General features: G+C 38.9%; 1 protein-coding gene and 1 long non-coding RNA gene across 3 annotated transcripts in view; one reads left to right on the top strand and one right to left on the bottom strand.

Moving 5' to 3' along the window:
• Positions 1-23,489, top strand: part of ACACB (acetyl-CoA carboxylase beta) — a 115,191-nt gene that overhangs the window by 1,427 nt on the left and 90,275 nt on the right. For both annotated transcript variants that reach the window (XM_075214207.1, XM_075214217.1), the window contains exon 2: positions 21,116-21,632. In XM_075214207.1, the coding sequence (XP_075070308.1) occupies positions 21,124-21,632 (509 nt within the window). In that variant the 5' untranslated portion in view covers positions 21,116-21,123. The remainder of the gene's footprint in view (positions 1-21,115; positions 21,633-23,489) is intronic.
• LOC142159392 (uncharacterized) lies at positions 10,223-15,400 on the bottom strand. The gene is made up of 2 exons (XR_012692948.1): positions 13,615-15,400; positions 10,223-11,749 (listed from the first exon to the last, which is right to left on the bottom strand). It is a non-coding gene; the product is annotated as an uncharacterized LOC142159392 (long non-coding RNA).

Here is a 23,489-nt window from a genome sequence, read left to right on the forward strand (position 1 = left end):
AATCAAGTTGCTCAGTGGAGGTCTGCATTTTGGAAATGTTGGCACTAAATGCAGAGCCTGGAGGTAAACAAACCTAATGAATGTGCTTGGTAAATAATAGGTAGGAAAAGAATATATAGTACTTTACTTTCCTACTGAGCAAGGTGAATTTATAGTGCAAGGAAACCTCTAGGAACTCTAGCCTCTTGTAAACATGTTTTTTTCCAATACAGCATTACGCAGAGTTGTGAATGTGATCTTAGTGTTGCCTTAATAAGCAGAGTTCTGAATGTCCAGAACAAGATAAGTCAGATCTGTTTCTACTCTGTGGCATTTTGGTTGAGTGTGTGAGTGGCCAGCAGAGATATGTGACCTATTTCTGGTGTCCTTAGAAGCATACACATTCTAATGGACATTTCTTTTGTACCACTGACATCACAGATCTGCTTTTTTACCACCATAAAAACACTGTTTCTACATCTATGGGACCCATAAACTTCTGTAAAATAAAACCTTATATGCACAATATAGAAGTGCACATTGAAACACAAGGAAAGGATAAGGGCAGTGTTTGTCCACAGTTATAAATTGCCTGGTGCATTTTTATTAATCATATTTTATAACACCTGTAGGTGACGTATGTAGGGTTCTAGTTCCTGCCTTCGAGACACTTTCATACTGTAAATGTCCCTTACTCTATGCAAGCAGGCTGAAAGGATCGGCTTGTTACAGTTATAATCAAAAGAGGCCAGGGACTATACAGAATACAAAATATGGAGATAAACTTGTGACCTGCATTTAAAAGCGATTGCAAAAGTTTCTGAACGCAGATTTAAATCTGAAGAAACGGGTTATTGACCCTATGTGCCTCAACAGAATATACCAGTCCAATGTCATAATTGCATCATGACACACTATAATCCATTACATTCCTTTATTTCTAATGTAGGCCTCCTAAACTCATACAGTATCAAAGTATGTAACAAGATGTATTTTACTAAATGAACACTGCATTTTAACTACAGTTTAACATCCACCACTTCTATACACGGCTTGGACTAGGGTGGGATGACGAATTGAAGTTCAAACTGCACCAAACTGTGCTAGCTTCTGTGCAGTGAGGTGGATGGAGAACATAAGTGCCCAGGGGTGTTTGATTGGAAGACTGGGAGCAGGAGCAGACATATTTCATTTTCAAGTTTAGGTGTAGATCCACGTTTACTGTTTTATTTAACACCCTGGCTAACAGGCTGCTAGTGTGATACAGCTACCCCCTTAATCTCGTTTCTCCAAACAGGACTGTTGACAGCCGAGGTCTGATGCACCTGATTGGATGACTGGAGCATCTACCCAATCAGATGATGTCTGCCATTTCTCAAGAGCATTAAGGGGCAGGATCCACTGCTACTCTACTAGTCAGGGGCGGTAGAGTTTGTTTAAATCTTTCCAAAGGTGGACTTTAACATCAAATTCAGTCTGGCAATGACACTAAGTTTTGCCACATCAGCCCCCCCCCCCCACCATTGTAGCAAAGTTGATAGTGCTATTAGACAGAAATGTAAAATAAATTAGAAGGCATCCATTCAATGTTACTTGATTAACAATAGTTTTGAATACCTCCCAACATTTCCAATTTTGGAGTCGGGACAAAGTGGACACGGAAGGGCGTGGTCACGCTGCATGGAGGAGTGGCCACATCACATTGAGGCATGCCACGTCCTCCTGCGGCAGTGTGCAGGCTTTTGAAGCACTTCTACTGTCTCATGACCCTCACCCACACCCCTTCAGTTCTACTAATCAGCACAGAATTAAAGGGGTATCCTTTGGCAGGACAGTTGGGAAGTATGCTTTTATTCCAATACCTTTTTTATGAATGAGGCCATATGTTTTATTTAATGATATAGTCAATAGCACAATGTGCTGCTAAAAAAAGAAAGTATATGTTTGCTGTGGACTACAGTGCATTTCTGTTATTACCATCATATTGCTTCCAAGAGGTTGAACACTAAGGGCCTAATTTAAAGCTCAAAATAAATAGGCCTCATTTGCGTATTAGCAAAGATGTGTCTCAATACTGGCATTTTCATATATGTATTTTAAAGTACATGTTTCTTAGGGCTTTTTTGAGTTTCTATTTTTCGTGGTGTGAACAAAAATCATACCCACCAGTGGCGGATAAAGGGGGGGGGATGATCGGGGCAAACGCCTCCCCTAGCAGGGGCTTGCTGCCGGCAGCTGCACACTATGTGCAGGTCCGTTTGGCAGAGACAAGCAGGGAGAGTGTGCTGCTCGGCTGCTCTGATTGTGTTAAAACACAATCAGAGCAGCCGGGCAGCACACTGTCCTTGCCTGTCTCTGCCGAACGCACCTGCACACATTGTGCAGCCGCAGGCAGCCTTAGGTGCCAAAACGGGGACGTGGACTAAATCGCCCCCTCTACAATTACTTTCTAGATCCGCCACTGCCCAACAAGAGCCTTTCCCTCCTGTGCAGTTTAGAGATCTTGCAGTTGGTACTTGACGGAGGACTGATCCTTAGCTCCGCATTTCAGATGACCCAGGATATAGTCCTTCCTTCCCTTTCACCACTCTGTCTCATTAAGGAAAGTTAAACGAAAAGATGAGTAAGTTTTCTTAATCAAGTGTTCTGGACAAAACCATGTTGCAATGGAAGAGGTGCAAATTAGTTTATTATTGGACACATAAGGAAAATACTGGCTGTTTTTTCATGTAGCACACAAATACTTGATAGCTTATTTTTACACTGAAATTTAAAGTTGATCTAGGACATGCCATACCCCAAATATAAATCTGCCATTTTAAATTTACCCACCCCTCCAATGCAACATGGTTTTGCCTTACTTACTTTTGCTTAACTTTCCTTAATGAATCGGGCCTACTGTGCTCAAGACTTGCCTTGCAGCCATCCTTCTCTCAGGACTTCGACTACTCACAGGGTACCACGCCTCGTTGTTATGGCACACTCTGTACGAACTGGCAGCACATCCTGAACTTTTCATAAGTCTCTCTGGAACAACTGTGCAAGGTGGAAACACACATTCCACATTTACTCCAGTACAGGTTCAGAGCTGACCTCCATAGACCCAAATACAAAATCACACAGAATTCAGGAACTGCAACAAAGACGAGTTAAATGAACATGACAGTCAAAAAAATAACATTTCATCATCATGATTTTTTTTAAAAGGTGCCCCAGGCTCCGCACCAAACAAGTCAGCATTAAAAGTCATACAAAACACAGATAAACATAAAAAGTACATATGAGGTGCATTACAAGTCATTTAAATACATATTAAACAAATATAATAAAAATATACTAGGTAGAGAAACGAGATGAGATAAAGGGAAGAAGGGGCCCTGCTCGTGAGAGCTTACAATATAGAGGTGCAGGGGCACCTCTAGTGTCTTAAAACATAAGAATAATTAAATTAAAATTAAAACTTTATTGGATCCAATAACATTATTATATAAATGGAAATGCATTTTTGTTTATGAATGAATGATAGTAGGGGATAATTGGTATCAAATTAAGCAACTATTAAATGGATTATTGCAATCTTATAAAGTATAATCAAGCTTGATTTGAATAATTTTTCTAACATTTCATACACATCTATTTTTAATCTATAACACATTATAAAGCGATTACTGTCCATTAAGAATCACACCTCCACCAAGATTTACAGCATCAATTCAGTGGCAGTAGCAGGTGGCTGGAGGTCTACATTTTCTCTTCAGGTTCCCAATTGGTGATTCTTGTGGACTGCATTGGGACTCGCCAGTGTAAATACATAAGAAAACTTTTGTACTAGTCACCTAGTTCTTACTTAATTACAGGCTGATAGAGAGATGCGAACCATGTTGTACTTGCGGATGTTTTTTGGTATTTTACAAAAATCCAGCAAGTTCATCTGTATGAAAAGGTCCAGTTTATAATGTAGGCAATAAGTGTGTCATCTCCATATATGCAACATACCATACACAATTTTCAAATAACGAAATATGTGTCTGCAGGGGTTGCTTGTTATCAACAAGCTACTATCACAGGCTATCCATGTGCCCGCAATTTCTTCAGCAGTCAGAGTTAGAAAACATCTTGTTGAGTTTATCAGGTGCATATTAACACCTCTGTATTATAGCTTGCAGGCTTTCGCTTTGAGAGTGAAATAGAGACTTGAGCTGTCATTTCTTTTATTTCTTAAAATCGTCCTCCTAAAAAGTGGGGGGGGGCTAAGACCATTTTCTTAGTCACATTCGTGCTTTGGATATCTGTACTGGTATCAGGCAACATGCTGTATAATACAAAAGATCATACCTCTACGTAAGGAGGTTGGAGGCATATTCTTTCAAATTGAGAGTGAGTTCCAAAAATATCAAGCAGAGTTAGCGCAAGGGTAAATTTGTAAATATGCTGATAGCCTTGAAGTCAGAGCAGGGTATTTTTGTTGTATCTTGTGACTTCTGAATTACAACATGCCTGACTCTTGGAAGTTCCCCTTCCATACAAATTTGGAGAATGCTTTTTGGATACCTGTAGACACAGAGAACGAGACCAACACTGGTAGGGTCTTAAAGAAATATAATCATTTTGGAAGTATATTCATATTGATAGCTATGATCCTACCAGGCCACTCAGAGATTTCCAGGGAATTAGGTATTTTGTTATTATGGAGCTGGGAATTTTTTCTTGATAGAGAATATCATATTAAGTATGAAATAAAATGTTATTTCATTATTTTAGGTTTCCATCTGAAATTCAATTCTGTGGTAAGATTTGTTTAGCATCATAGTCCCTGCATTTCTGAGGCTTACCATCAGAGCCGGATTAACGTAATGGGCTTTCTGGGCTAAAGCCCAGGACCTCAGTCAGCTGGGGGGCCCTAACAGAGATTTTTATTTAATAATGACGGCGATCGAGTCGGGAGCGGCGGCTCCGCCCCCGACCGTCACTGCTATTGTCCCCCATTCACTCTCGTTAGGCAGGCGCAGCTAACAGCAAATCTGATGCTGTTAGCTGTCCTGCTGTCAGTGCAGCTGCAATAAGAAAGAAGAGGTGCCACCCAGAGCCTGCAGGATGCAGCGAACAGGACAGGGCAAGGTAAGTGTTTTTCCATGTATTGAGGGGGAAGGAGGCGCGGAGGTGATACATTGGGGCTATTAAAGGGAGATCATAACTGGGAGGGGGAATGAATTGGCTGAAAGGGGACAGGGGCCTTTACAAATCACTGGGGACCTCACAGTACTCTTAGGCCAGGGGCCTACATTGTCTTAATCCGGCCCTACTTACCATACATCATTATTACCATTTATTTATATAGCGCCATATTTAATTTACTAGCAGATTCCTCAGTATGCTTATCACTTACTGAAACTGACCAATGCTTGCTATTTATTACTTCCTCTTAAACATCAGGAAATCAAAATATAGAGATAAGGAAGATAAGAGATGGGTTGTCTTGTTTTACAGCATTGTAATGTCCGTAACTATCGTTACCAATAAAGTTTGTCCGATGCGATCAGTGTGGTTCCAAAACACAAAGAGATTTAACAGCAAATATAACAAAGTATAACTGATACATACGCTTGTGCACTGGATCCAGTAACAGCTAATCAATCCTGAAGTCAGTGAGGTGAGAGAGACTGATAGAGTCCAGGGGCTTTTTATACAGTTTGAGTTAAAAAAAAACAACCAATGATGATGTCACAAGGTACACAAAGATAACTCTAAGATCATTCTTCATTGGTTCAAGGTTTAAGATCGTCCAGTTCAATGCAGGTCATAGGTCAGTTCAAACGATGCTTCTCCAAAGGTGTAGGCAATTCACTCCAACAGCTGTGTACGTGTCTTGGCTCAGGGAACCACCAAAAATCTGGTTTAAACTAACCCAAAGTATTTTTTTCTATTAATCTTATAGTAATCATAACTTGCTATCAAAATGTGCGATTGCTTATCCGATGATATCTGATTCCTGCTGGTGAAATGCGGATTAATATAAGGCCAAACACAATACATTTCTTATGACCTGAACCATAAATATAAATAATGTAGGTTTACCATCCTGTAAATAAGTCTCAAAATTCTGTTATATTAATAATTAAAGAATGTGAATTGGAAACTTTATTAAAAGTGAACTATTTACAAATGTGAGTGTGATTGTAAGTGTAAGTGTATTTACTGTGTTTTCCTATGTGATTGCATTTTTAACCTTTGTACGCCGATGCGTACGAATCGCAATTGCACAGGAAACTATAACAATCAATAGTTATTAATTTAAAACAACTTCATTCAAATATTTGACTTCAACAGCATGACCCAATTCCACTATTAGGAACGGCTTCAGTAAAATGGGGATGAGCCTTCTGTGCTACATTTATGTGTTTTTATTTAATGGTTATTCATACGTGCATATAAATGCGCTTACCTGCTTCAAATTTATCTTGCTTTCACAAACTGGGTTGCACCAAGAGAAAGTATTTCTCGTTTTGTCTTTTAATTTGATCTTATTTTTATTAAAATTACATATACTTTAAAGTAGCTGTAAAGAATATACAGATTTATATAGAAGCCTCTTTAATGAAAGATTCAGAACACTAGCGGTCTAATTGCAATAAATAATGTAGCAGGGTTTCTGACCCTGTAAACTGTACCCATAGATGTACACCATACAGATGCAAGGGGTATTTCAGCCTTAAAGTTAATTCTCAGGAACAGTTTAGTATATTAATAAAGAAAAACAAATGAGTGAGAGTAGTTTTTATTATTTGGGACATACAGTGTTGCTTGTATACATTTATACACATTAGGGATACTTTTACTAAATGTATGCAGTTTTAGGCTATTTGGGATAAATGGACACATATTAGGGAGTGCTTGCTAGATATTTGCCGTTATATGGGGGTAAATGATACAAAAAAAGTTTAAAAATATGCTGTAAGAGTGTCCGTGTAGATGCCTGTATGAGTTCAGTCAGACGTTTTGATTTTTACATTGCATAAATGGAGTGACAGGGTCAAAAGTGAATCGTTTTATGCAATCCTCTGTTTAACAATATGTCTGGACCTCATCTTTGGTTTAATTGGTCCTGAGAGATCATCTGTTGACAGTGTTATCTGGAACTTAATCTGTGTCTGCCTTTGCCCTTGAAAAATTGCTTTTTAGCTCATTTAATGGTTGTTTTATGCACATTTTTGCATATTGCTACAGTATGAAATTGTGACATGCTTTGATTTGGCAGTATATATAGTCTGTTTATGGCTTGTATAATGGACTTTATGCCAGCAAAATAACTAACTTCAGCATTTTTGATTATGTTCCAAAGGAAAACATGAATTATCTACTTTGGGAACCCCTATTCAAATTTACTGTTGTGTAAGAGCAAATGACTTTGTACTCTTTGTGTTTCTTCCTATAGTTTGTGAAAAAGTACTATAGGAGTTCATTCTTTAACTCACAAAGCTCCACTTCTGCTGTGGGTGTGGCTCAATTTACTTGAGTTCCTCCATTAACCCATCTCGTCCCCCCGCCACCACTGCATTCCAAACATTATTGCATTTGACATACCACGTCACTGGTGTTTAGCACATCACCAGTGGGGAATCAGCCTTAATGATTACGCCATAGTTGCATACTATCCCGTAATGTGTGAGAGACTCCCAAAATTTTGGGAGTTCTCCAGGGAGAGCATGAAAAACCTCCCGCATTGTGCCCTCTTTGTTGGTAAAGTGGGTAGGGGCAGGGCCAGGATTACGCATTTAACCCCACCCCGCCCACTTTACCATCGAAGATGGCACAATGCAGGAGGTTTCCCTGCTCTTCTGGGAGTCCTGTTCTGATAGGCTGATATTGATAAAGTTTGACAGAAGTGGGTCCTTACGACATAACCCATGTGGCCACGCCCCCATAACAGAGCCCATCCCGGAGATCATACTGGATTACACAGAGTATAGAACCTTATAATCTACCCAATGTTAATGCTACAACACTGTACCCTTTTTGATTCCCATGCTCCATAAATTATCTAAGTAGACTAGGGAATTATAAGATCTCTTATTTCAAAGATGGAGATTGAGGAAGCAGTTAGGTAAAGCAATTGTCCAGCACTGGAAAGACACACACTCTTCTTACATATCCTAAATCTTAGTTGAAGCACAAACAGCTTTAACTATTGATTGTAAGTACTTAACCTTTCCCTCCTCCCCCCTGACTAAGTGACACATTTACAGCACAGAACTAGCTGCTCAACATTACATAATCCTTGGATCATTGACCTCCCTACACACTCAACACCCTTATCATTGCCATAGAACTGGCCTGTTGTTGCTCCCTATTGCATATGTTTCTAATGTCTGAGACATATTTGAAGTGCAATTGTTATTTATTCACTTAGATTTTCAATTACAGTGTACTCTCGAAATAGAATAGACTTTGTAAGATTGTTATCTGATAAATTTCCTGTTTGTCATTCCCAACCCCTCCTTTTTTGCTTTCTGTACCCCCTACACCAGGGGTAGGCATCCTGCGGCTCTCCAGGTGTTGTGAAACTACAAATCCCAGCATGTCTTGCCATCTATCTGCTGGTTATCTACTGGCAAAGCATGCTAGGACTTGTAGCTTCACAAACACCTGGAGAGCCGCAGGTTGCCTACCCCTGCCCTAAACCCTGCTGAAACTCAATAAAAAATAAAAAAAATGTGAAAAAAAACCCAATTTCCCTACCTATTGTAATGTTACATGTTGTACAAGATTTACCTTCAGATCTGTGCTCTTCATCTGTCATAACCATTGGCTGAAAAGATCATGACTCTGCACACTCCATAGAGATCTATGGACACGGCTGGTCATGAGTGCATACACACTGCAGAACTGGAACAACATTGTTCCATTGTTGAACAAGATTTTTAGTTTGGTTTAAGAATCAAATCAAACAATACTATGTGCTTTGGAACGAGAACCGTTCATCATTGGACCGTACACACTAATGCGATATCGGCCCGAATGCTTGTTTATCGTGTGATTAGCCAGATAATCGGCTGAAAAACCTATAGTGTTTACCCAGCATTAGGCTTATATGAGTCAATATATACCCTAAGATCTGCAGTGTATGAATTCCTGCATTGATACATTTTGACTAGTCAGATTTTATCCCCACTTGTCAAATCGTTGATAGTTGTAGAGACAATTCATGTAATACATCCTGTGGTGCCCATAAACATCCTCTCTTTTTGGTGGATTTGGAAAAAACATTTGACATATTGTCTGGTTGCCATCGTTTTCCTTGAACACTTTGGAATTTGTAGTCCATTCCTAACTGTAGTCATATCAATTTATTCTTAACCAATATCAAATATATTTACTTTATCTGTGAGGGATTCCTAAACCTCCTAGACATACCTGTCTCCTCTCTACAACCACCTTCTCTTAGGCTCTAGGCCCTCTTGCCAAAGCTACATACTTACATCCAGACATTTTATGTTATATAATCTCATCTCGGGAATATAAAATAAAGCTCAATGCAGATAATATTCTTTAAAAGTCCAGATAAGGGGGTTGTAATAATGGGAGTAATGTATACAAGAGGGTTGAGTGTAAAAAAAGGTGGGGGCTATATTTATGGTCATCATCATTATTTATTTATATAGCACCAGCAAATTCCATAGCTCCTTACAATTGGGAACAAACGCAGTAAGAAAACAATACTGGGAAATACAGACAGAGAGGTAAGAGGGCCCTGCTCCCATGTGTACAATCTAAAGGACAATAGAAGTTTGATACATGAGGTTAAGTGCTACATACTGCATAATATTGGTCCAGTCAAAATGCAAAGGTAAAAGTGCTTAGTGGGCTATATGATCCAGTCCACTATTTAATAGCGGACTACATTTTTAGACTCCTGGGGGTATATTTACTAAACGGCGGGTTTGAAAAAGTGGAGATGTTGCCTACAGCAACCAATCAGATTCTAGCTCTCATTTTGCAGAATGTACTAAATAAATGACAGCTAGAATCTGATTGGTTGCTTTAGGCAACATCTCCACTTTTTCAAACCAGCAGTTTAGTAAATCTAGCCCCTAGTGTCTAAAATACTTCTCAATTCCTGGCCTAAGTCATTTTAGCAGCAAGTACTAGATAGTGTTAGATCTAGAATTCTGACCCAAGTCTGCCTGTGGTGTCAAGTATATCTGGAAGCGCTTCAATCAGCTGGAGAGAATTGACACAGACCAAGTTCTGTATACAAGGAATATTCTCTAGTTTATTGATACAAAGATACAGGTTTTTATAGGCTACTGAATAAATGAATCCTACGTCATATGCATACAATAGTTTATACCACTAGTTTATGAGAAGCGCTACTGATTAACTTTCTCACGTATTCTTGAGGTGTTTACTTTTCTCCCCCTTCTAAGGACAGATGAGCCTATTATTTCTTATCTCAAGGGGAGTTGGAGATATGCTATGTGCAACACCATGGATACAGTTCCCATACTACCAGCTGGATATGAAGCTCATTATTGTTTTCATAACTGGTTACATTCTTCAGGTGTTCCCTATTAGTTCAACTTCAAGGCCATAGGCTCACATATTGCAAAACTGCAAGTTAACAGAAAAATGAATAATCTCTTCTAGCAAATAATATTTCTATACAAGTTACAATAAAATGGCTGAACAAAGGCCTTATGAGGCCTTAACAAAAAATCATATTTAACATTTCCCATCTTTTATTCAATTTTCGACCCTTTCTCCTCCTACCTACCTAATCCTATCTATAGAACCACATTCTTAATAAGCAGGTACTTATACACATGTAGGAGGCCACATGCATAGAGTTGGTCCCCTTAGGAATCTGTCAACTCATCCCCCACTAATAAGCCTGTGATCCTCCCTGTCCTAACTTGATTTATGAGGAGATGCATTTTGGCAAATGTCCATGTCTAGAAAAGATGGTTTCTTAGAAGATGGTTTCTTAAAAGATGGTTTCTTAAAAGATGGTTTCTTAGTAGGTAGTTAATGAGTCTATAGTAGTTCTGCAGGCCTTGCATGTCCTTTGTTCAATCTTTAGTAGTTTCTTGTTGCAAACTCTGCAGTTCTTTGGCTTTGCTAGTCCAAATAATTCATGACACTCATAGTCTGGTCAGGTTTCAGAAGTAATTTCTGTGATCATCAGAGGTTCGGGATTTTCAGTGGTTCCCTTTTTGGAGAGACAACAATCAAGTGTCAGTAACTTCTTAATCAGCCATATATTTAGTTTCATTATCACCTATACGATCAACAGGATTGCAAAACCATTTGCTACTAATGCCAATATTTCCAATATCCAACATGAATCATTACTGACAACTTTACCAATGAGGTTATGCATCTGCACAAAGACATTTTCAGAGTTTACTCTACTATGAGTGCAAATTGTTGAGCACTCCTTCCCATATGTTTCTCACAGTGGCATAGGCAATATGTCACTTAACTGTCTGTTTCATACTGGGTTAGGGAGGCCTTAATCCCTACTTCAGTCACAATTATTCTGGCAAGACATATCAATACAATGAGACAGTCATTTCTATTTATCAGAACAAGACTCCCCTGATTTGAAGACTTTGCAGTGTTATGCGTGAATCCAGGTGTCTCTTTCCTGTACTTTCACTGCCATGGGAGTCGTCAACAGGACTTGATAAGGACCCTTGTATCTGGGTTCAAGACTTCTCCTGATGTGCTTTCTCACGACCACCCAGCCCCCCAGGGTGCAGTTTATGGGTACCTGTATCAAAATTAGGGTTTGCAATGGAGGAGAATATTTGACCATGTATTTCAGTTAGTTGTTTCTATTATAAGGCAACATAATTCAACAAATCACTATATACATGGTGTAGTTGCTATGGAAAATAACAGCCTGTTCTGTTTGCTGTGCCAAACAATATCTCATATGGTGTTAAACCTGTGTCTTTCCTAGCAGTATTTTTTACTGAGTGCAGGTAAACATGAGATCCATGGCAGACCTGTTTCAGCCATTATTTTCTGCATTTTCAATTTCAGTGTACCATTAAGGCGCTCCATACATCCTGAACTTTGGGATCTGTAGGGGGTGTGATAGTTTCTGGAATCCTTGCCCCGTAAAGTGTATCCCTCTGTCACTTACAATGACCTCTGGTACACCATATCATCAGATTACCTCATTCGCAATTTTCTTGGATAATGCTTTAGCATTTGCTTTTCTATACAGCCATGTCTCCAGCCAGTGACTAAAGAAGTTGACACAGACAAGCACATTCTCAAAGCCCGAGCATTTGGGAAGTTATAAAGTCTATCTGTATCCTCTTATAGGGATATTATGTCTGGGGTGTGCTTTTCCATAGGACAGACTTACTCGGGTTACTTTGTGCACAGACTAGGCATTCTGCCACTAACGACTGTGCTGCTTGGGCGAACCCTGGTACTATCCATAAGCTGCTAGTGAGTACAACCATAGCATCTTTTCCCAGATGCACTTTCTCGTGTGCTATATTGGCCATAATGGTATAAACTACTTTTGGCAGACACAATCGCTGACCTTTACACCACTCCTTGCACTTCTAGTGCTCCATGTATTGCCCAAGTCTTTTTCTTATTTTCTGTTGCTTGTCTTTCCATAAGTTGGAGTGTGCTCTGGTCAAACAGGGGTCAGGGGGTCACCATGTAAATAGACTCCCCTTGGGGTACTGGGGCTATGGCGGCTTCTCGTGCGGCCTGGTCTATTTCACTTAGCTTCGGGGGTAGTATCTCTGTGTGTGTCTTCACCTTCATCACTGTTTGGAGGACAGCTGGAATGCAGTGAACAGTGCCCTGGTATGTTCATCATATTGACTGGTTTGCTTGCTGAACCCATAAGGTCCCTACTTTTCCATACAGGGCCATAATCATGCGCAATTACAAATGCATAACTTGAATCAGTGTAAATATTTACTCTTTGTCCTTTTGCATATATGCATGCAAGTGTCAGGGCCTTTAGTTCAGCTTCTTGTGCTGACATGTGACTCGGTAGAGTCTGTTGAATCACTATTTCTGTGTGTGTGGTTACAGCACACCCTGTATACGGGACAGGATCTATGTGATAGTGTGAACCATCTACAAAAAGAGTGATGTCTGCATCTGGTAATGGTTTATCTTTAATGTGAGATAAAACCAGAGATTCTTGTTTCATTAGTTCTATGCAATCATGTTCAGAAAAATTTTGTTTGCATTTTTTTTTTCCTTTCTTTCTGTTCAAGCTGGAATGGAATTCCCCCAAATCCCTAGGGTAACCCCAATATATACAGGTACTTCTCCCATCTTTTGAAACTTGCTGCAATAAGGCAGCAGGATTCAACATTGTGCACTGCTTAAGTGTAACGTTACTGGGAGTAAGCAGTGCTACTTCATTAGGATAGGCTTCAGTAAGGAGCATGTGGAATCCAAGGAAAAGGTTCTTGGTTTCTGAGTTCCACAAAGTTTACACTCATTAGATGGAGTGTACAGTACAACGGTTAAGACAGATGTGGTAACTTTAATTCTTCTGGAAGAGAAACACTTAGCTTAAATAACCTGTTAATAAGCCACATCATCAGTTCTATTAGTGTATATAATAATGTGTTGGGCCACAATACTCACAAACACATTCCTGCATTGGGTGTAAACCCCTGTAGTCATGGGTTGCTCTTTTCTTTATTTGGTTGGGTTAAACTTTCATATTAGAATTTTCTAATTATGTATAATGATCTATACATTACTATGGGCCTGAGTCTGGTTCTTCCAAACTTGGCTTTCCTTTCTAGTCTAGTACACATCTACAGCGCACAGCAAAGGAAAATAACGTGCAATCTATATTCCTCCTGCTAATATCAATGAACTCCCCTCTCTGGTCTCCCTTGGACCTTTAAAAAACTTAAAATACAGTTTACTCAGATTCCCCTTGTCTGAAGGTCTTAACATATATCTGTGAACATGAGAGGCTCTGGGGCCTCTTGTGCTTCCTTTTTTTTTTTTTTGTCTTCTAATAAAAAAGGAAAGGGAGGAAGAAAATACACAGTGCGCTCGGCAAGTGTTATATGTCACTCATTTCACAATAGGAGGGAATGTCCTTTGTGCTGTATATCTTCATACTTAGTAAATCTGGCCGGTAACAAATGTTTTGCTTGTGCTTGGTTTCTGTCACAACGTACGATACCGTTAAGGTAACTGGGTGTCCTAGCACAATATCTATACTCTTTTCAAGCACTAAAGCAGAGTAGTATGCAAGTGACCTTAGCTTGCGACCATGTATTTGTGTCAGTACTCCTTGTACATGTGCACTGACTTCATAACAAAATAATGTGAAAGGCTTGTCATAATCTGGCAAAGCCAGTGCTGGCGCTGAAGTTATTTCAGCTTAAAATTGGTTAAACATTTGGTTCTGCTCAGAGGAGAGTATAAATGGCTTGCTATGATCCAGAAGTGCTAATGCAGGAGCACATACAATTGCTCTTAAAGTCTTAAATCTTTTTCATTTCTGTAAAAATATAGAATTCCCATCAATGCATTACCATACCCACAATAAAAAGAATTATTTACAGTATATGACAATTATAGCACAGTAAATAAGGGCAGTAAATGTCTTTACAAACACTGATTTACTCAAAACTGTAATGAGGATACAAATAAAAACCTTTTGCTTTCTGCACATACAGAAAAACCACCTAGTTCATGCATTTGCTATGCGAATAGCACATAAACTCTAATATCTCTTTCCAAAACAAGGTAATCATTACTCAGAAGAGTTTACGTTATTTAAATCCTTCATTAGTTTATACTTATGTTTGTTGTGGTGCAAAGATGGTGCATTGGAAGTTAAATCAATGCAATCTGGATTGCCTAATGGGTCTTTGCAGCTGGAGACCTGTGAATAAAAAAACTTTTGCATAGAGATTAACATTTATTTACTAGGAATTACTGTAACTGTAACATGCGTGTATACTGTTATCAGGTAACCAGTGAACAGCTGCTAAAAGCTTAACTGTGACGCTATGCGTTCCATGCCTTGATTTCCTCAAAGGGGCAGTCCCTAATTTCACAAATAGAGAATGTCAAAGTGACGAGACCTGGGCGAGTGTTCAAAGCCACTCCTTTCTTATCATCTCTTAGTACAGCCCTTTTAAATGACACTAATTAAATTTCCGGGTTTAGAAACATTCAATCTGGAATCTTGGTTCCAAGTATTCAACCATTTTAAAAGCAGCACTGTCTCATAAATCAGAGTACTCTCGTTAGACACAATACATTGTGTCTGTAAATCATTCAACATTTTCTCAACAAAATCTCTCTCCCGTGACCAAATATTCACACATATTTCTAGATTCTGTGATTTTCGTGTTCAAAGTAAAAATATATTCACTTAAGTCTCGCTCACAGACGACATTTTATCTCGTAACATTTCTTTAAAGGCATAACAAACCCTCCTGATTTCTGAGAACATTCATCAGCGCCATTTTAACACAGATAAAAACAGCATGTAAGCTCACTCCCACAATTCTCAACTTCATTAAAGAGAAAGCTATATTTCTGAACTTCAGAAACAAAATTATTTTGTTCAAATACAGAAACGGCTTGTTGGATCCCAGCCAGCTTTATTCTGACACTAGTACTTATAGTGATAATGTACATTATTTACAATCTTGTCCGTGCAATCGGACCAAACATTTTAAAACTTCTTTTGTATCTTTTTAAAAGCTTATCATTAAGCAATGAATGTACAACTTTTTCAACCTTGAAACATGTCTCTTGTAAAAAACGGACAAGACAGACAAACATTGTGATTTAAAGTAAATCAAACATCTCCCTTATAGAGCACTAAGACAGAGAACAAACAATGTGAATTATCACGGATCTCTCTCACACGCAGTAAGACGGAGACAAAACTCACATACAGAGAAAGAAAACTTAACTGACATCTTCCAGCCTACTGCTGTGGAACTACAAGTCCCAGCATTACACTAAATACAAGTTAGCTTCAACATGTTATCATCAATCAGCACTCCGGACACATTTTTTCAATTTTACATACATTGTCAAAAAACAAAAAACAGTGTGCTTCTTATCTCAACACACTGAAATCATTTACACAGAATAAGGGAGGGGCACATTTCACTTATTCAGCTGCACAGGATCAAACATACATTTATAATATACAACCTACTTGATTCATTATTCAGCTTCCGATGCATTTAGCATATCCACATATATTTCGACTTTTCAGATCTCTTAACTTTCCTGTGCCACCTCAAACAATCTCTTGGGGTTTGATCTCAATACCCCTTTGTTCTTGTCACATTACCACTTGCAACACCTTTGTTTCTCCATCCACACATATCTTTGGCTATCCCCGCTTTCTTGAAAAATTCCCTGCAGACCTTCTACTCCCCCATTTCCTTAAGTCTTTGTGCATCATATCTATGAGGGAGCTGCTGTCATTTGTTTACTATCTATATTACTCGTATTGACAGTATTCTGTTGAGTCCAAATCGGGACTCTTATCTAGTTTCTGTGGGTTGTCCTTGCACTGGACGTCCCGTTCTGTGGACTCCTTGTACTGGATGTCCGTGCTAAATAGCTTCTTTGACAGTATCTGGGACGAAGGTCTTTTGGAAATCTCTCTTACACAATTTGGGCAGATTACAGAATCTCCCTTCTTTGATATACCTCTGGGGATGGTGTCTAAAATGTTCACTCAATGTTCAAAACAATAACTCTCTAAATCCCTCTATTCCATTACATGCTTCTTTGATCAATGTCTTATGTGACTTTTATGCTTTATACATCATACATAGGTACAAACACATGCACTCAAAATTCAATCATCTTTCAAAAATCTAATCAACAATACAATTACAGTAAACAAATTGGGTTAATACTGTATTATATTAATCAGATGATACTTGAGACTCACAAATTCGCGTGTCAGGTGCCTCAGACAGACATGAGGTGACCCAGACTAGGAAGACCAACGAGTAGAAATCTACTGACCGCGGATGTTGGGGTTCAATGTGCTGGGAAACCTCCGTTGTCTGTCTTGTAGCCTGCTGGACAGCGAATCTCTGTGGCGACCTCCAAGTTGTTAGATCTAGAATTCTGACCCAAGTCTGCCTGTGGTGTCAAGTATATCTGGAAGCGCTTCAATCAGCTGGAGAGAATTGACATAGACCAAGTTCTGTATACAAGGAATATTCTCTAGTTTATTGATACAAAGATACAGGTTTTTATAGGCTACTGAATAAATGAATCCTACGTCATATGCATACAATAGTTTATACCACTAGTTTATGAGAAGCGCTACTGATTAACTTTCTCACGTATTCTTGAGGTGTTTACTTTTCTCCCCCTTCTAAGGACAGATGAGCCTATTATTTCTTATCTCAAGGGGAGTTGGAGATATGCTATGTGCAACACCATGGATACAGTTCCCATACTACCAGCTGGATATGAAGCTCATTATTGTTTTCATAACTGGTTACATTCTTCAGGTGTTCCCTATTAGTTCAACTTCAAGGCCATAGGCTCACATATTGCAAAACTGCAAGTTAACAGAAAAATGAATAATCTCTTCTAGCAAATAATATTTCTATACAAGTTACAATAAAATGGCTGAACAAAGGCCTTATGAGGCCTTAACAAAAAATCATATTTAACAATAGCAAGGCAGATGTCCAGTTTTATATCTGGTTTTCTGAAGAAAGGTATGTTTTACAAACTGTACATTACAATTAGTTTTTTACTCTTACTGTTATACAGTTACAGAATTACACATTAGCAACTTGCATAAGTGGATCTAGCCAGCACACCTATCATTGGATCATAATACAGAAAACAAGTGATGTTAATATATGCATAGCCAGTATTGTGACTGTGGCCTTCTAATGCCAGCATTGCAATGTTAAATATTAAGAAAACAAATACTAAAACAAAACAAAAGTACTTACTATAAATTATTAGGTCACATTGCTTTGCTGCTTGTGCTTTTATCCACTCACAGAACTCCTCAATGACCTCTAAGTTACAGAGGGGAGTACATTATGCCATACATAATGTCCAACACATCAAGAAAGCTTTACAGAGATGTACATAAAGAAATTGTTATTTTGCATTTCTGTAATGATTTTATTTCACAGTCAGTGTGTTCTGTCTGTCTAACATATGCTGATAGATGCTCCTGTTAAGCCGTTATTAGAGTAGACCAGGTAATAGACCAGTGATAGGCAGCCTAATACACCTCAAGGGCCCCAGGTGCGGCCCTCTAGCCTTCAAAAGGTTCGCACATGTCCCTTAATCTCAGTAGTAAGTTAAAAAAAAAATGTAATCAAAGAAAGACACCACTCTATAATGAGAAATCTGTAGACATTTTAATGTAAGACAAACAAGTGTTACAGTGTTATAGTATAAGATAAACAAGAGTTACTAGCTATATCGGTGGTTCTCAAACTTTATCAGTTTGAGGCACCCTTAGGGTCTCCATAATTTATTCAAGGCACCCCTAAGCCAAAATAATTACCGAACAGTCCCTTTTTTTAAGCAGTTGGGTCCAAATAATGTAATAAGTATTTAGGTCAGGACAGAAATACTTATTAAGTCGTTTGCAAAAATAATACAAATAAATCCAAGGGAAAAAAAATATTGAGATATATATATATATATATATATATATTTATATATTTGTTTTCAATTATATTTCTTTAAAAAAAAACTATTTACAACACTCATTAACAGGAATAAGATCAAACAAAATAAAACAACAAATAACAGTACAAAAATGTGCTTGGTTATTAAAGAATGTTGTAAAAGTACCCAACTTATTTATAATGGGATCAGGGGCAGGCTGGGCTGGGGGGCATCTGACCCCCGGGCCGCTCCCATAGCGGGCTATCTTGGGCTGGGTCACCTGCATTTTTTTTCCTTTAAAATGTTTCTAATAGGCTGCTGAGCCGATACGTGAACCCTGGGCAAAAATTTGCCAGCCCTCCCCTGAATGGTATGTGTGCGCCTGTTGTGCGCTACACAACTTTTCAAACCCTGGGATCAGCCTGGACACTGCCACCATTATTTCCTGTTCCACATTGATTTTTGAACAGTACTTGCTTTTTATTACAGCTTTACACAGATATGTTGTCACAAATGGAACGAGGATTGGCTGGGCTTTAGCATTTAGCATTGTATATTCATTTTTATTAGGTATCTAAAACTATTCAAGTCCTATGCTGCTAAATTTTACTTTTAAAGACTTGTCAGAGCAGAGCTCAATGAGTTTTTCTTCTTCTATAGAAGTAAATTCAGATGGGGCCTTTGTACTGAATAAGTCTTGGATTTTATACAAATTTCTCCATATTCTCTATAAAATATTTTTCAAATCAGTCACTGAGCTTCGTTAGGTGCTGTTCAAAAACTGATTTAAGTTCATGTGTCAAATAATCATAATTGTATGTAACAAACTCATGCAACAGGGAGAAACAGTCATTGACTTTCCATAGATTTAAAACCATTTCATAAAAATATGCACATGATAAAATCATATCATGATGTACAGCTATAAGTTTAAAATAAAGGCGGTAATAGTTATTGGTAAAGGAAGAAAAATTACTTGTACAAAAAGGCTATTTAAATAAATGCAGAGTATGTATCTCCCATCATACTGTGCCCTTCATGACAGTGTTTGCCCTCCTTTCCTTTACTTACTTTTTACTTCACCTTCTTTTTTCTGTTTTATTCTTTTTCTTCTTCCTCTCCTCACTGAAAATGTCAGATGTGATGACGTCACGCCTGACAGTCAGTGAGAAGAGAACAGGGAGGAGGATGGCGGGTCCTGGGCGCCGCCGTATTTGAAAGTATTTTTTTTTTTCTTGGCCGACTGGTGGACAAACGGGGGATGACAGGTGGAGGGGAGCACGTCTCAGGCTTGGCGCCACCCCGAACCTTGCTTACTCTGCGCACCGCCGGCCCTGGTCACAGCACCGCTGTGACGGCACCACTTGGGGAGCCGCGCCACACAGATTGGGAACCTTTGAGTTCTAGTAAACACATCTAACAAGTCAATGTGAGGGAGCATATAGCTGAGAAAAGGACAGAGGAGGCATAAAGAAAGAAAAAGCTGAGGGCCGCAGGCGAATGCTCAGAGGGCTGCATGCGACCCTAGGCCCGTCTGTTGTCCATCACTGGCGTAGACTATAAACATTGCTTAAATCAATTTCTACACACTTTCTTTTCTGGATGCTTTATTACTATGTGGGAAACTGCACTCCATACTGTAAAGCATAATGGATATTAGAAGCCTTCAAAGAGTAATGTGACCATAAGGTAACTTAATGTATAAGGCTGTATGCTGAGCGCTTTTGTAAAATTATGACAGAAATCTGAAGTGACTTCTAATATCAAAATGAATTAACAGCAGGGGTGCTCTAGAATATATCATTTTCCATAATGAACGCTGAATTGTTGACATCCGTTTACTTGTTTGTACACATAATATACATGATTTTATACCTATATTAACATCACTAGTGTATTATATTCTGATCATCTTTATTCAGTTCTACTTTTCTTTTTAGCATAGACCTAACAAATAGCCTAAGGCAGAAGAGCCCAAGAGCTACCAACAGGTCACGGTTTCAGGATTTCTTTAATAATGCATAGATGAGTTAATCTATTTCAATGCGTTAGTAATGATCCCACCTGTTTCTACAGACAGAAATCCTGACCTGTTTGCAGCTCTTGAGGATTGTGTTTGAGCACCTCTTACCTATTGGCTACTAATAAGAGCAAATATAGGTAAATTAATTAACAATAAAATATTTACAACCAACCAACATTTATTCCAGATGCTTCTTTTCTTTTCGGAGTATAGACATTTTGCATTTATTATGAAGGTATCATGGTAAGGTGGACGGACTCCTTTTAATAGGTGGCTTTAAAAAAAAGCAGTCATCTTATTGGACAGATTTTCTGCTATGATGCAAGAAGGATGTAGCACCAACACTGTAACGGAAGCTCATAAAAGATAATAAAAAAATAAAATAAAAAGCAGTAAAACACTTTGATAGATGTAGACCTCCATGTATCCACTGTGTAGCCTTATGGTTCTGTTGTTTTCTAGGTTTCTGAATGGTGATTTGGGTCTTATCTTCAGTACTGGTTTTGGCATGGTTAATGTGGAATACAAGAAGGAGGATCAAGTGTAAGAAGTTCTGGTCACTTCATAATACCCATGAAACCATCATGGAAGTAGACAAAGAACATACACAACAAGAGGAGGCTGCTGGCCCATCTGTATCAGAAGAATGCCCAGGAACACAAGTAGCCACCATCCCCTCCGGGCCAGCACAAGATGTGGACTTATCATTACCACTAGTCATTCCATCTCCTGTAAAACCAAAGCAGAAAGAGCTGAAATTTGCCCCCTCGCAAGGAAGTCTGGCAGAGCCTAGGAAATCGCATGTGAAGAAGCCACCCCTCTCACGGTTTATTTTGGGGTCTTCTGAGGACAACTCTTCTGATGATGAGTTTGCTGGTGGCTCCTTTAAAAGTCCTAGAAAAAGCAGCTTCTCCAGCATTTGTTCTCAGACGTCCCTATCCTCATTGCCAGAAACTGAGCCATTGACCACAACCATAAGGTAAGCACATTGATCTCTGTGACATAAAATATATTTAAATTCAAACATCTGATGTATATGTCCAATGTAAATGTGATTTTAATGCTAACTTCACAGTGACAGGAGACATAAAGTACAGATAATCCTGCATCATACTGGCAAAGGAGCATATATTAAATTAGCCGTCTCTAAAAAGTGTGAGCATATCTAGGAAGAACTAGGTGCAGCTATAGAACCTTTACACAATAATAAAGAATCAGAGATAAGATATAACGGTCATTTAAACAGTACAGGTTCTGAGTTTACCAGTAGAGATCTGAAGTACTAACCATGCGCAACAAATTACGGTTGCCGCAAAGACTATGGCAAGAGTAAAAGCTCCAGTCACCACTTCAGGAGGCAAAGCAGACGTACAAAAGTGCAGGGTTTATGTCAAGAAGCCACCGAACAGCAAATTGACAGACTCACCACCAAACGCAGCAAGTAGTGCAAAAGCTTCAGCATGTCTACCAGTGAGTAGACACCTCAGACTCTGCTAGTGATCAATGGAAATAAAGACATTAACAGAGCGATTAATGGTTCTGAGGCAGTTGCAAAAAATGATCAGATGATAGCAGTCATTCTCTGAAACACTACAACATAAATGGATTTGAAGAGATCAATGCATCTTATTCCTGCTGTGAGGAATGGAACTAGGTGCCTTTCCTTTGTTTGAATATGTCCTACCTTTTTGATGTAGTCATGCAGAAGAAACCTTCACATATTTGCATTGAAAGCCCTTTAAAGCTGGTGATTCAGCCTCATATTTTTTATAACTATTTATTTTGAAAAAATAGCAATCATGTACAGATAAGAGTCAACAATTAGTACATTTGCGGGGCGAGAGACAAAAACAGAGAACAGTACATGTCATGAGCATGTGTCAATGAAGCTAAAAATATTTGAATAGCAAATATATAAAGTAGGCAGAGGTTGACAATAAACCAACAGGTAAGTATACAATTGTCATCCAGAATACTCAAGAAACTATAACATTTTATAACAATATAATGGGGGGGGCACTGGTCGCCACCAAGACTGAAAGAAAAAGAGAACACACTTCACAATTATCCCCACAGTTCCCTATCCCTATCCTTTCTTTTTAAGAGGAGAAACAAATAAATAGAAGAGGGGCAATAAAAGTTTCAGAGGGGATTACTACTTAGATTCTCTGGGAAGGAAAACAGCATCGAGAGTCCAGAGTCAGGCTACTTATGAACCTAGGGATTCTTTTTAGGAGGAAGGAGTTGGAACAAGAGGTATGGGGTTATAAGTAAAGCCAAGGGGCCCAAATCTGGTGAAATTTATCATCCTTATCATGCAGGTGGTATGTAATCTATTCCATCCGGGCAATAAACCAGATATAGGATCTCAGGGCCGCCAGAGTGGGGGGTTCAGCTTGTTTCCAAGACTTAGCTACTAGGCATCGCGCAGCAGCCAGGACATGGGAGGCCAATTTCGCAGACTGTCTATCATCATCCATCAAAGGGTAACAGAGAAGAAAGGACCATGGGTCTTTCCGGACAGGGCATGGAAGGAGGGAGGCGAGGAGGGCCCTAACTCGATCCCCAGCCTCATATTTTTGGTGAAACATTAGGAAGACACTGAGACTTAAAAGCTAGGATTAAAATTTGACTGGGACTAATTATTATGAATCAGCAGTTTCAAATATAGGTGTGATTGAAACCACAATCTTCCCACCTTGTGCAGTTGGGGACCAGGCTCATATGACTACTTAATTCTGGGGGCTAGATTTACTAAACGGCGGGTTTGAAAAAGTGGAGATGTTACCTACAGCAACCAATCAGATTCTAGCTATCATTTTGTAGAATGTACTAA

This window comes from Mixophyes fleayi, chromosome 1 (genome assembly GCF_038048845.1).
Source record: "Mixophyes fleayi isolate aMixFle1 chromosome 1, aMixFle1.hap1, whole genome shotgun sequence".
NCBI lineage: Eukaryota > Metazoa > Chordata > Amphibia > Anura > Limnodynastidae > Mixophyes > Mixophyes fleayi.